The 14,651-nt window shown below is 44.2% G+C and overlaps 1 protein-coding gene across 1 annotated transcript in view; it reads right to left on the bottom strand.

The window, feature by feature from the left end:
* NFATC2 (nuclear factor of activated T cells 2) overlaps positions 1-12,596 on the bottom strand; it is a 348,132-nt gene extending 335,536 nt beyond the window's left edge. The window contains exon 1 of the mRNA XM_086932454.1: positions 12,334-12,596. Coding sequence (XP_086788580.1) covers positions 12,334-12,400 — 67 coding nt within the window. The 5' untranslated portion in view covers positions 12,401-12,596. The remainder of the gene's footprint in view (positions 1-12,333) is intronic.
* Between the last annotated feature and the right edge of the window lie 2,055 nt (positions 12,597-14,651).

Raw genomic sequence — 14,651 nt, 5'->3', positions numbered from 1 at the left:
AGATGCCTCAAAAATCAAAGACAAGGCAAGACACAGGGAAGGTGAGGTGCTGGAAAACCAAAGCGATGCGTTGGTTCCTTATTATGCAGAGGAGGTGTTACGTCAGTTCCTTACTGCTAGACTCGGGTTTGATGTGTCAGTTCCTTACTGGCAAGAGAGGTGATGCATCAGGTTCTGAACAGGTAGCCGTGGTTCCTTACTGTGGTGCAGTGCCAATGAAGTCTCAGCACCCAGGAACAATGTGTTCAAAATGCAAATATGTTGCGTTGATGCGACAGCGGCGAGGCAAGAGTCTGAGTGGGTGTCACAGATGTCAGTGACACAGTGCTTTTTATGATGTGATGGAAAGCAGGGGGCTGCTGCAAAGGCTGTTGTCGATGTATCAAGCTGGAACCATGCTTCGGGCAGGCAGCGGGATGCATCGATCTTTTACAGCGATGCATCGAAAAATAGACACTGGGAGTTGATGCATGGATTTTCTCCTGAAGATCACCAGGTTGCATTTCCAAGGGCCTTAGGAACTGGATTAGGCACCACTTTTCAAGTCAGAACTCTGAGCAGAAGAGCCCAGGCACTGGCAGGTTAAGTCTTTGATGGCCTTGAAAATTCTTAACAGGAGGCAAGCTCAACTTAAGTCCTTTGAGAACCTTGGAAGCAGGTTATAGAAAGGAAAGTTCAGTCCTTTCACTTCCAGGACAATAGCAACAAGCAGCAGGTCAGCACAAAAAAGCAACAGGCAGAGTGGCAGCCCCTCCTACTGAATCCAGCTCATCTTCATGGCACAATGTCCTCTGTCCATAAGTGTTCTGAGTTTGGGTTGTCAGAGTTCCAGTAACTGTACCGCTTTCAGCCTCTGAAGTAGGCAAACTTCAAAGGAAAGATTTTGTAGTGCTCAAGACCCTGCCTTTCCCTGCCCTTTGTGTGAGGAGAGGCACAGCCTATTCAGGTGTCAGTGTCAACCCCTCCCACCACTCTAGCTCAGGAAGGCTCATCAGTCGAGTGATGGACCATCAAGATGTGCAGGGGACACCTCAGCTCCCGTTGCCCGCCCCTGCCCCCCCCCCACCACTCCCTCTACTCTGAGAAGGGGCATGGGATACTCTACCCAACACACTACACTTGGACCTGTTTGGGCTACTATGAACCTCACTCTGATGAGGAAAACTTGAGCCAACCTCCTTTGGATCACTCCCCAATGCCATCCCAAATACTCTGGCACTCACCCAGAGGTCTGCCTCCAGTGCAAGTTCCCTCTGGTCATAGAACTCATTCTCTACCAGGTGTTGGCATATCTCCGGAAAACTGTGACTAAACATATGCTCTCCAGCAATCAAATTGCACTGCCCCTCACATGTGTTCACCTTACTACCTTTCAGCCAACCATCCAGTGCCTTGAAAAAGTAACTCCATATCGTCCTCCAAAGACTGGTGAGAAAGTATCATACTGCCCCTGAAACACAACCCCCACTCTACTGGGGTGACTTCATACTTCTCTACCAGGGCTTCCTCCATGGGAGCATACCTCTCACTGTCACTCCCATCTAGATCCAGTAGAGTGTCCCTGCCACCACTCAGAATATGACTCCTCAGGCCAGTTCCTCAATTCTCCCCAGGGACCCTGTGCACCTCTGGAGCTGACTATACCCGAACTCCCTGCTGTATGCCACCCCCTCTTTGAAGTCAGGCTCCAAGTCTCTGGATGGACTTTTATCTTCAGTACTGGTCATGGTACTTTTGCTGTCACCATCTGTGCTGGCTCACCTCTCCTGGCATCCAAGTCCAGCTCTCTCAACTTCAGCTCATAAGCTAAAATCATTCATTTTCTTTTGCTAAGGTTCTCTCTGCCTCAGCCCTCCTCTCCTCTACTATGGCATGGCCAGCCTCAGCTTTTTTCTCTACTTCAGCCAGTTGAGCCAGCTGCAGCTGCAGGTCTCTCTCAGCCAGTCTGACCTTGAGTTCCTCAGGGGACAGGATGTGTGTGGAGATACTGCTCTCAGCAGTAGATCCATAAAGGGACTCCCTCTATGTGTGCTCCCCTCTCTCCTCTGGAGCATTTGCAGAATATATTTTCTTCTCCTATGCTTCCATCTAAGGGCCAGTGTCCACTTGGGACTCTGGCAGGGGATCCTCCAGGAGGTTCCAAGGTCTTACATCCTTTATACTTCCAGAGGGGTCCTCCACCGCAGAGTCCTCCCTAGAGTTATCTGATAGTGTTGCTACCCAGTGTGTTTCCTCATAACAATGCAGGGCTGTCTCAAGATCCCGTCTTGTGGATCACATCTTCACAGTCAGCCCCCTCTCCTTGCAGAAAACTCTCAGCTCAGTATTGTTTAGGTGCAGAAGATAATTTCCATTCTGTAAAGGTCTTACTGGTGCAACAACCACACAGAGTTCCAAGTTGATATAGATGAAGCGGATTAAATTTTAAAAAATGACCACTTGAGAGAAAAAGGAGACAACAGTAAGTTGGTACACAATAGTCTGCGATATGGAGTAGTGTACACCAATCACTGTAGGTAAAGTACAAACACAAGTCCTATGCTCACCGATGACCACCAATGTTTGAAATGAGGTCCCTATTTGGCCGTGGTTTGCACCCTGTAGAAGTAGGGACCCTCACTCTAGTTAGGGTAAGGGAGTCACACAGCTAAGATAACCTCCTTGGTAGCTTGGCACAAGCAGCCAGGCTTATCTCAGAGGTAATGTGCATACACACACAGTAACACTGTGAAAACACCACAAAAGGAGTCCATGCCAGTTTAGAAAAATAGCCTAGATTTATTTAAATAAAACAAGACCAAAATGACAATATATCCAACATACACAAGTCAAAATATCACTGCTAAAAGAATCAGAAAGTGTAGTCTATAGAAATCAATGAATTTAGACATAAAGATAGTACTCGTAGATGCTCTTTGTGAATTCCCAAAGTTAATACCAAACGTCTAAGTTTACCTTTGTGAATCGGGTCCCATGTCAATTGTAGTGATCACATTACCTAATAGATGTTTTTGTAACATAAAATTGTGCATTTCCCACTGATTAATTTAAATTGAATTTATATTTTATATAAGGTGTGCATTCGTTTATAGTCAGCTATCTGAAGATGAAAGACCAGCAAAACAGTTACAGAATATTTTGTTGTTTTTTTAGCCACACCTTTGACCAGGTGGACCACATCCTCACTGAGTTCACCCCATTTCACGCAAGATCACAGTTCTAATTTTTTAATGCACTTTAACTTCTGGTCAAGGGGCACCATCTAGCTACCCACAGCAAGAAGGTATTAAATGTACACTGCAATATTCTTTCATGGAACTAGAGAAAAATGTGAAATAAGTTAGGGGTTCCCAATTAAGTAGCTGGCAGGATTTTGCCGACCAGTGCATACTAAAACACCTTCACAATTCAAAATTAGTTGGCACATATTGACTGCGAGGGCACAGAATAATGAATGGTGATTCTTGGGATTATCCACTCTTCCTCGAGCCATGAGGGTTTACACTTATGGTCCATTCCCTGACCATTGAGGTGAGTTGGAAACGCCAAGATGTACTTAACTCCTTCCTCTTGCGTTTCAGGTACAATTGAGTACATATAGGGGTCGATTCAGATTCAGGAAAAAAAACGTCCATACAATTTGTATCCGGAGCCCTCTCCGTACAAATCGTACCCGTCCGTCCGAGTCGCGTAGTACGATCCGTATTAGTTGAATCCGTCCGAATCATCGCGATCCATACGTATTGCAAGGCTGAAACCGTGAACCATACGACTCGTACACATGCCATACGACCTGACGAGTACCATCCGGACCGGTGTATGAGGACACAATTCGTACGGTCCACGTCAGGTAAGGGCGAGTCGTATGGAAAAGCACACATACACACCGTACGGTCCGTACAACCCATGATCGCAGGGGTACGCACCGTACCCCTGCGATCATGGGGTTTACGAACCGTACCCCATGTACGATGGGTGTACGAACCATACCCCATGTACGATGGGTGTACGAACTGTACCCCATGTACGATGGGTGTACAAACCGTACCCCATGTACGATGGGTACACCCATCGTACATGGGGTATGGCGCGTACACCCATCGTACATGGGGTATGGTGCGTACACCCCATGATTGCAGGGGTACGCACTGTACCCCTGCGATCATGGGGGGTACGCACCATACCCGGGGGAGCTGTTCCGTACCTGTTTCGGTGCAAACTCTGCTTTTACGGCTGTTTTCAGCTCCCGTAGAAAAAGGGTTGTACGGTGCGTACCCGACACGTATCGTACTTGCTGGGCCGTAAAAAACAGCCGCAAACCATACAGATGTCGCGTACAGCGGGTTCCAAGGGAAAATCGTATGGAGATTAGAGTCGTACGGTCTTTGTACGACTCGTACGGAGTACGGCTCCTGGTACGAATCGTACTTCGTCGTACGTACGGGGGACGTTGCAGGTTACGATTCGTACGGGAAAAATGCTCCGAACGGCTATTCGAGCGGTTTTTCCTGAATCGGAATCAGCCCTATAATGTAGAAAGAATCTCATTATTTCAAGTCACCTTTTTTTCTTGCCTTCTAAGCACCAAGAACTGGCACAACACAGAAAACTAGAAGTAATGATACAGAAATGAATGCCAGACGAGTCGTAAAGTATCAGAAATTGATTATTTATTCTGCAGAATCCCTTGAAAGGTAAAGGCATTTTTGAATTCCTTATCCTTCTGTCTCTATGTACAAAATGCAGTTTAATGCATTTTCTAAAAGTAGGATATTTGCAGTCATTATTTCAACAGATTTGTGGAAAACAGGGCATTGATTTAATGTATTTGCACTTTATTACTTGGCATTCCTGAACTGAAATAACCATAGAAGCCACATATTACATCAACTGTAGTTTATTTTCTATTGACTTTTTTGCAGTTTTATATAGCACAAACTCGACCCGAAAGTATTGAAGCGCTTTACATGAGCACCAGTTACATTACACGAGGACACATTCAATTTTGGTAAGCATGGGAAAATTACGTGATTTACCCAGAATCAAAGGATTTGGAGCCGAGACTCGAACCTGGTTTCCCAGCTCCAAAATCAGCAGCTTTGGCCATTAGGCCACATCCTCACGACATTCAGAAGTCAACTGAAGGAACAGGGGTTTTGGTGCATGCTCCCAATTAGGGCACTTAACTGAGGGTCAGTAAGTGTGCCCACACTGGTCTTGTGCTCACTGTGGCCACAGGACTCATGCTAACTGATGAGTCCAGAGTCTCCAGACAAAGCCAGATCATACCTAGGCTTACTTGTACCTCCATAGAGATGTGCATGGAGACATAGAAGACCCAGGACTGAATCATGAAGAACGCCATGATTAGTGAAGTAGGAAGATTTATACACGTTCCCTTTGCTAAGAGTAGTAGTCAGTCAAACCACTTTATTCGATTACTTAAAATCATACAAAGTAAATAACATGCATTACAGATCACAATTATTTACATCAGGAAGAGTAGTAATGATTACTACTATAGATTAGAAGGTAGGACATATTAGGGAGAGCAGGAAACACGAGCACAGGAGCAAGATGAGAAATGGAATACATAGAATTGTTTTGACCAGTGGACATGGCAACCTAATAGCCAAAATTCATACATGGCAATCTGACCCACTAGAAACCATCTGAAACTGGTTTACTGGAATTTCCCCTAAAAATAATGAAAGTCTAAATTAGCTGTCATACTGCTGTCTTGTTAATTATCTTATGATCAATTGTTTTTTTTTTTGCCCTAGAGGAACAGAAAACGGCTTTGTAATGAATTATAGACAGTGATGGGAATTGAATGAGGGATGAAATTTGAATAATTGGATGTTATGATTAATGAATTGTCGTTTTTTTAATGCTGTTTGTATTTGATTAATGCTCCTTTTGTGTAAAATGGGAGAAAGAAAAAGAAAAAAAAAACAATACTGTTTCAATACTAGGTATGGTCATTGCTAATGGTGGCATGGAAAAAACATAATCTAACAGTGTTGTTTGTTTTCGCGAAAAATTGATTCTTTATGCTCCGATACCCAACTATTTTTTAAATTTAATAAGGGGAACAGTTTAATGTATTTGTACATTTCTGTATTTTGTGTATAAAATGTTTGATTAAATAAACTTTTGTGAAAAATAAATAAATAATGAAAGGCATCTGCAGAAGCATCTAAGGGCCCATCAGTGGATGGTAGTGCAGTGAGAACGTGAAAGATAAGTTGAGGTAGGCATGTGAACAGCCGAGGTCTGTACAGTATGCTCCTATGCAGACTTCCATCACAGGAACTGGTGGGTATGTTAGAAGATCCACTTTCGGCAGAATACCTTATTATGTATTAAAATGAAGTAGATGCTGTTTTCCAAACATCTACAGTGAAGTTAAAGATGGGATGTTAGAGAGAGAAAATGTTATTTATTCAAATATATTTCATTTACCTAAGAATTCACAGGGGGGATAGGAACGGCTTCTATGCAATTCAATGCTAACGCTATTCCTTTCTGAAAAATCGGATGTTTGTTGATTACTCTGCCTGCATCCTTAGTTTTAAACTGCAGACATATTTTGTTTAACTTTGATTTCATTAGCAACGGTTGTGAAATCGCTTACAGTCACTGATTACATGCCAGAAAATGAATTAACTTTCGCCAACTGGCATAAGTCTTCACTTACGCATGCTACGGAAGATCTTCTGGTGGATCCCCACCGAGACCAGGAAGACCGTCACCCAGGCCCTCGTCACCAGCCGACTGGACTACGGCAACGCCCTCTACGCCGGGACCACCGCCAAGCTCCAGAAGAGACTCCAGCGGATCCAGAACGCCTCAGCCAGACTCATCCTCGACATCCCACGAACCAGCCACATCTCCGGACATCTGCGAGACCTTCACTGGCTCCCCGTCAACAAAAGAATCACCTTCCGCCTCCTCACCCACGCACACAAAGCCCTACACGACCAAGGCCCGAGCTACCTCAACAGCCGAGTCAACTTCTACGCTCCCAAACGCCACCTCCGATCAGCCAACCACGCCCTCGCCGCCGTCCCCCGCATCCGAAGAGCGACTACAGGAGGAAGGTCCTTCTCCCACCTGGCCGCCAAGACCTGGAACTCCCTCCCGACCGACCTGCGCCTGACCCAAGACCACCTCTCCTTCAGGAAGAAGCTGAAGACCTGGCTGTTCGAGCAGTAGCGGCTCCCCCCCCCCCAGCGCCTTGAGACCCCACGGGTATGTAGCGCGCTTTATAAGTGTCACTGATTGATTGATTGACTTTATACTTTTATCAACTTTTGGGGATAGTTACATCTGAAACCTCAAGCGCAGTAAAACAACTCTCTTGCTCATTTGTAAAACTATCCCGGGAGATAAGGACAGGGCGACTTTGAGTGGGGCTCCATCCAGTTCCTCGTATTGCACACTGGAGTCTGTTCCGCATTGCTTAGTTTTTGAGAATCCATACCCAAGCTCAGTAAGAGGGATACTTAATGCCCAGTAATGCTCAGTGAGATTGGGAGAGAGGGGTCCTTCAGATTTTACGACAGTCAGGCTGGCAAATAATGTTTAAATACATTATTCAACAAGCAGAGTGTATGAGAGGAGCCTAAGAGGCAGTGGAAAGGGGGAGGAAAGTGGATTGGTTGGAGTGCAAAGAGAGACAACACAATATTTTGTATAATACCCAATATTTTTTAGAACATTCAAAACAGAGAGTGTGTGTCTGTGTGTATGTAAACATTACTGGTGAAATTCCACAGGCACCTCACCATACCCGACTGAAAGCTCCTGTACCCAACTATTTTTTGGAAAATACATGTATTACGGGGAGGGGGGTGTAACATCCCAAACACCCCCCTGAAGCGATGCCCCTGTTATTGCCCTTGGCCTAACAGGCCTGGATCCGACATAGCGGTTCGGTGTGGCGGCGGTAAACGCGAGGAGAAACGCGCTCCGCGTTGCTATAAAAAAACGGAACGGGGACTTTACTCTAACACCTGGAGGATCCCAAGTCCATTTCGTGTGACGCCCGACACGTAAGTGTCCGGGGACGTCCTGTTTGAATTGTGTCTATCATCTTCGGAATACCTAACACAGACGCCGCACCACCCGGGTTGGGTGGTCCATCACGGTCATCCATATTATACGTCCATCCCGGAACAGGAGGACGGAGGCCACCCATTAGTAATCTGTGGGTTACACTTTTGAGAATTCTACGGTAAAAAAGCGTGTGCTACATCTGTCCTGAGGAAGACCCGCAGGTCGAGGCTCCAACTTGCCCTTGCACCAAAAGACGGGTCGAAACGTCGACGCCCCCTTTGTCATGTGCAAATAGGACCACCCTTCAGCAAAACATTATACATGTCATTCATGACTGTATAAATGAAAAAACAGTAGTAATCAACTGTGGCCTTTTGAAAAACAAGCTGAATCTTTTAATACAGCTGCAACATATCGGAACTGTTTAAATTTCTTTCACTTGTCACAATTTTCCTTTGAGGCTGACACCCTTCTTTCACAATCACTTCCTTGTCTTTTCTCTTTTTTCTTGCACTCCTTTAGAAGCCGATTGCTCTTCTTTTTACCGTTAGTTAAAAATGTATATAATTGTATAAACGTATATAAAAATATTAAGTCTAAATGGAGTAATTTATTAAACTCCACACGTTTTTCAAATAATCGTTGGCTTGTGTCGGGTACTTTATAATTTATATTTTGTGTTTGTTGCTGGAAGAAGAAATTTTGATTGATTCAACAGAGCAGTTTAATCTAAGAAGCTCACTAAAACAATTAACTATGTGCATACTTTGTTTGTTGATAAAGAATTCATTTGGTTAGGACCACTGTTTTCTGTATAACATTGACTACCCAGGTCCTTGAACCTTATTGGGTTACCCCATTCCAGTAATGGCTACCTTTGGAAGATTAAGCAAATTTTTACAGAACAATTAGGTCTAGGAGTTATGGTTGTAGATGGCCAGCTGCAACTGTATTTTGGATCCAGTTTTTGTTGTAAAGGAGGATTAGACATCATTTGGAGCAGCTGGGAGAAAATTCTAGATCATTCAGTTTTCTTCCTGAATTTGCCACTGATGCCTAACGTGTCAATGTTTCAGTTTGTATTTTCATTGTGTCTCTGTGTCATATATGCAGGGCCACTGGAATTATGCGATTTTGCTGTTGCTGCATTTTCCACATAATTTTGGAATTGCCCCTTGCATCACGTAATCCATTATCTGCTGCATAATCTGCAGATTTTAACCAAAAAAAATGTTTCTCGCTGAAACAAAGTTACAAAAAATGCGTCTCCCAGAGTTGCAGCAAAGTGGAAGGCCCTTTGCAAAGGTTGGCAAGTCACCTTTCTGTTGCTTATTGCTGTATTTGGGTGATAAACTGGAACTAATGAGGAGAAACATTTGACCAGACAGTTTTAGCATATGTAAAAAATAAAATAAAAAGTAAAGTAGTATGATCACAAAATGTGCGCCACTACGCCGCATAATTCACATTTTTTTGTCAAATAATTAGGTCAACCCTGTGGTATAGTTTGATCCTCCCATTCCAGCGAACCCTGCTTATATTATTACTACAATTCCCAAAAACAGTATGCATTAATTGGATCAGGTCGAATCAATTTGGAACTGGTGAAATAGACTTCCATTCACTTCCGATACATTTATCAGTAATGGTACCATAAATCTTGCCAGTGGCTTGAGGTGTATTTAGAGCATGGTCAAGGAAAGGGGTAATGAGGACAGGGCCAGAGACATGCAGAATGGGCTTATGTGCAGAATTCCGCCACAACCACCCGCAGAGGAGCAAAGGTGCCAGTGGCCCTTGTGCAATCAAGGAAAATTGACCCTGTGTTGGGTAGCAATTGGCTGCCATAGAGTTTAATAGACCCCTAAAGCCACCAGACCCAGTGCCACTGCTCCTGCTCAACCCAGGGAGGGCTATGCCCCCTGGCTATTGTCAAAGGTGTGTCTAGCAATGTACTGATGTAAATACATCTGTCTAAATGGTAGATGAAGCAATCAGCATTTTCCCAGAGATCAACATTCTTAAGCTAAAAAATACTAAACTAATACTTTTAAAGAACATCAGGGATTTAAGTGGGCTAGGTCCTGCCAGTGCTCAGCACTGGCAGGTGCTGACACAGGTCCTTATCGTGCTCTCCCTTTTTGCCCTCACCATCAAAAAATACATCTTAGCTCGGCAGCAGTGCCACCCTTCACTTCCTTTGATGTAACTTTAAAGGGCTCGTTATAGTTCTTTCACAGTCCCACCATTTCAAAACTGAAGCCTTTTCAATATGCTATACTACGAAGGCATGGTTGGTGCCTATTTATCTTATGCAACTAACAACCATTGACAAAGCCAATCGTACTGGCTTGTTGTAAGTGTAATGTTACTTGCTTTATTATATATCTGGATGTAATGGCACATTAAACTAAGCATAGATTTTCAGCTCATGTGCTTTTAAGCCACGCCCTAAATTACATTGCCCACGCCCCTTTGAGAGACCCTCCAGTTTTTTTTTTATCCCACTTAAAGCCCTGAAAAACACAATAACAATTCATTCTTGCACCCAATACACCATGGGAAATATGGGAGCTTTTTAGAAAGTACTGAAGGGATACAGAATATTCTCGGATGGATGGAAAACATCATTAATGTGGTTTACCACTTGCTGCAGCCTTATTTTTTTTTTAAATCAAGACTATGACGTCTTTACGAAGGGTGGTGCCACGGTTTATAGTCACTCACTAACCACCAGGAATGATCTCATGTTTCCCAGCTAACACGAACTCTTCAGTTTACAGGCAATTCTCATTTACATGATAAAATTCAAAAACCTGAAGAAAATCATAGGGAAGACTGTCTCGGTCACGTGAATCTGGGGCTCTCCTGCTGAAAGATGACCCTGCCGCGCGCCGCGCGCAAGCAGCCTACTTCCATTCCCGGCCCAATGACTGACAGCTAAGCCACGCCCCTGAGACGTTCATGCCTTGGGCATCCTGTCACTGAGGGAGATTAATCAAACACTTTTAGTGCGTAACGCGGAGTCCTTTATTTAAACGTTTGCACTGTATATGGTTGATGTGTAACAGGACGCATCAGTGAAATATCTATTACATTTTGTTACACTCACCGCCATGATACCAAGCTGAATGGCAGAAAGACCCACAAACAAAAATTAATATAGATGTATACCATTACAGCCCGGCTGTGTACACAAGGCAGAACAGTCACAAGAAGGGGCTGTCAACAAACCAAGTTTTACACTGATCTGTTCACACTCAAAGACATGTTCACCTGGTGTTATTGAATAACGTGAGACAGGACACAGAGAATGGCGAAAGAAGAAGCAAATATAAGGGGGTGTCATACTGAACAGGGCAATACATTCAGGGCGAGAGAGAAGAAAAGGGGAAGAGAAAGCTGGGGAGGCAATATCGTGAGCAAGTGTGCTTTTATGAGACAGATGGGGTGAGAGAGCGAGAGTAAGAGACTGCCGGGCGATGAGTGCATACTTAAGAATTTGCAAATGCAAAAAAACTGTAACTGTGGATGTGTGGATGGGTTTAATAAATGACTATATGAAATGATCGATGGATGGAATAATGTAGTATGAATGAGTGGATATAATAAAGAAGAATAGACGGACTTGTGTAGTATGGATGAATGGACAGATGCATGGATTAGAGTGGTAGGGATGAATGGGTGGATGGATGTATTGATTGTAAGATGAATGGGTTGTAAGATCGTCGTAGGATAATAGCATGCACTGATGCTCAATGAGTGGATGATTGGACGAATAAGCCGATGTATGAATGGATGGATGGAGAAGTGTAGTAGGGGTGGATGGATGGATTAATGAGTGGATGAAGGGGTTGTATGATCGTTGTAGAACGAATGGTTATATTAATAGTCAATGTGTGAATGAATGGATGGATGATGGATGGATAAATCATGTGAAATAGTAGGATAAATGGCTGAATGGTTGAATGGATGAAGTGACTAGATAAATTTAAAGCTGCAGTGGTAGGGAGGATGAGTGGACGGATATATGGAGCAACGAGGAACAATTGATTTTGCTAAAACTAATATTTAAATAATCAATAAATATTTTTTAGATATTCTTGATAAACACATATTAGAATATATATTCAACACATTTTTAAGATAGTCTTTTGCTTCGGTTCCCCTTTGAAATAAAATATCCGTAGGGAAGCACAGCATGACAGTCATACAATAAAGTTACATGCCAGCACCTGTAATAGCGTCCAGAGGTATTTAGCTAAGTCATACCTTGATCCATGGAGCGCATGTTGAGATGATGGTAGGGCACCAACCTGCAGGCAGCTTCTCTGTGCATTTGTGAGAAAAGGCTTCAAAGGCAAGAAAAAGGAAATCTTCTTTGAACCATGTTCAGCAGTCAGCCGCTTACCGCATAGAAGCGCCCCTCTTCAACCTGGGACACGCAGAGGGGCACCCGGCGTGCCCTGCGAGCTACATGGACTGATCCGGGTCCTGCAGTGCGCGCGAGCTGCCTTACTAGAGAGGGAAAGGCCACTTCCTTCCCCGCGTTGAGTGTTTATAGTCAGAATGCTGTAAAATAACGGGATTCCCTCACTGTTTCCTCCTGTTTATCCCTTTGCCATGGAAACCCTTGGAGCGGCTCCATCTCGCGGGCCGAGGGCTTTCCTGCAAACTCCAAGCGCAGGAATTCATGACGTCTCTCCGCTCAGGGCCAAGGCAGATCTGTGGCTTTCTCAGTCTAGCAGCACAGGCCCGGGATTGTTCAGCAGCGAGCTGACTGTGTGCTATCCAGAGAGAGAAAATATGGGGGATGTTGAATAAAATCCCTCTACGCCTTTCTGTGTCATAAAACTTGCCTTCGCTGCTAAAGGTAAAAGCAGCGGATCTTTTTTGGCCATATTTGCGTCTTTTAGTGCCTCATTTAAGAAGGCGCGAAAAATTGTGATATGTGCGTAATTTTTCTTACCGCCCGTTCAGGAGTGATGAGCTGTGGAGATTTCATTACACACAGTAAGCACTTTCGTAAGAGAATGCGCATCTTCGAATACATAACAACAACTCAAACCTGCCAAAATTGCCGTAAAGTACCGAGATATGCAGATTTTGGTGCAGTAAGCACAAAAATGCACATGGAATTCCCCATTTGGCGGACCAATGTTGCAATAGGCCATAATTATCGCACATGATAAACTCTGAACGCCTCAGGGTCGATTTTATCGTGTGTGTTAATTATTGTATAGGAAACTGGGGCTCTCATAATTAGACAAACATGTTTGCACAGAGGTCGGAATTATGATTTGTTTCATAATAATCACACCCTCGCGGCTTTCCACTGTCAAACATGTCAAGATTTATCATTGGAAAAGGCAGGGCAAAAAAATGCAAAACATGTAGAATTTAGTGTGTTAAGAATAAAGTCTGCTTGTTATATTATGTAATGCTAATTTCCGAATGGGTTGTCAGTGGAGCGCATTCAGGTGTGGTGAGATGTGTGTGTGCGGCATGGGAGGTTGAGTTCGATTCTGGATGCCGACTTCTGCAGTGGTCTGCAATTTTCTGGTGAGTTTTTGTGTATCCCAGCATAGAGGGTGTTCCTGTAGTCCAGATTGCCTGTGACCAGGGCATGCATCACAGTTTTCTAGGTGCTGATTGGGAGCCATTTAGGAAACTTCCTTAGCATCTTCAGGGTATGGAAACACGAGGCGGTGATAGCATTGACTTGGGCGGTCATGTCGTGTTTGCTGTCAATGATGAGTCTGAGGTTGTTAGTTTTTAGTGTGAGTGGGCGGGGGTTGGGGGGTGTAAGGAAGGGGTCGGTCCTAGCTCTGTTGGCCACCAGGTGAAGTCTCATAGTGATGTCCTCTTCCTGAAGATCACAATTTATGTCTTGTCAGTCTTCAGCTTTAGACTGTTGGTCTTTAGTCAGAGGGCGATTTCGGTCATGTAGGGATTGAAGTTCATCCGGGTGCTGGGCGTCTTGTCTGTGTGGGAAAGAATGAGTTGCATGTCAGCAGCGTAGGAGAGAACGTTGATATTGTGAGAGCGGATGATGCTAGCTGGATAGATCATTTATGCATTGAACAGGGTCAGGACTCTGCAGATAAGGGCATGGGCATGCAAGGTGTACAGTGTCAGGCTGACTGACTAGGCCTTCCAATCAGAAAGGAGCAGATTAATCGGTATGTGTGTATTTGGATTCCTATGCCATGTAGTGGTTGGGTGAGGAGGCAGTGGGGTCGGGTGGAAGCCTTTGTCAAATGCTGGGGAAAGGTTCAGGATGGTGAGGTTAGTTTCTCCTCTGTCCAGAGTCATGCAGTTGTCATCCATGGCAGCAATAAGGCCAGTTTCCGTGCTTTGGTTAAGTCCAAAGCCAAACGTAAAGGTGTAGAGGAATTGGTGGTTGTTGAGATATTCGGTGAGGTGTCTGTTGATAATTTTCTTTAAGACCTTGGCCAGGAGTGGTAGCAGGGAGATTGCTCTGTACTCCACATTATACTTTTGGAAACTTAGAATGGAAGGCATTTACTACACAAGGTAAATAGCTCACCCTGGGATAATGGTATATACTATGTGTGGTAAATACCCTA

The sequence above is a fragment of the Lissotriton vulgaris genome, chromosome 7 (assembly GCF_964263255.1).
Source record: "Lissotriton vulgaris chromosome 7, aLisVul1.2, whole genome shotgun sequence".
NCBI classification, from domain to species: Eukaryota; Metazoa; Chordata; class Amphibia; order Caudata; family Salamandridae; genus Lissotriton; species Lissotriton vulgaris.
Note: the sequence above shows the minus strand (reverse complement) of the source record. Positions and strands in the feature narration are given on the sequence as shown.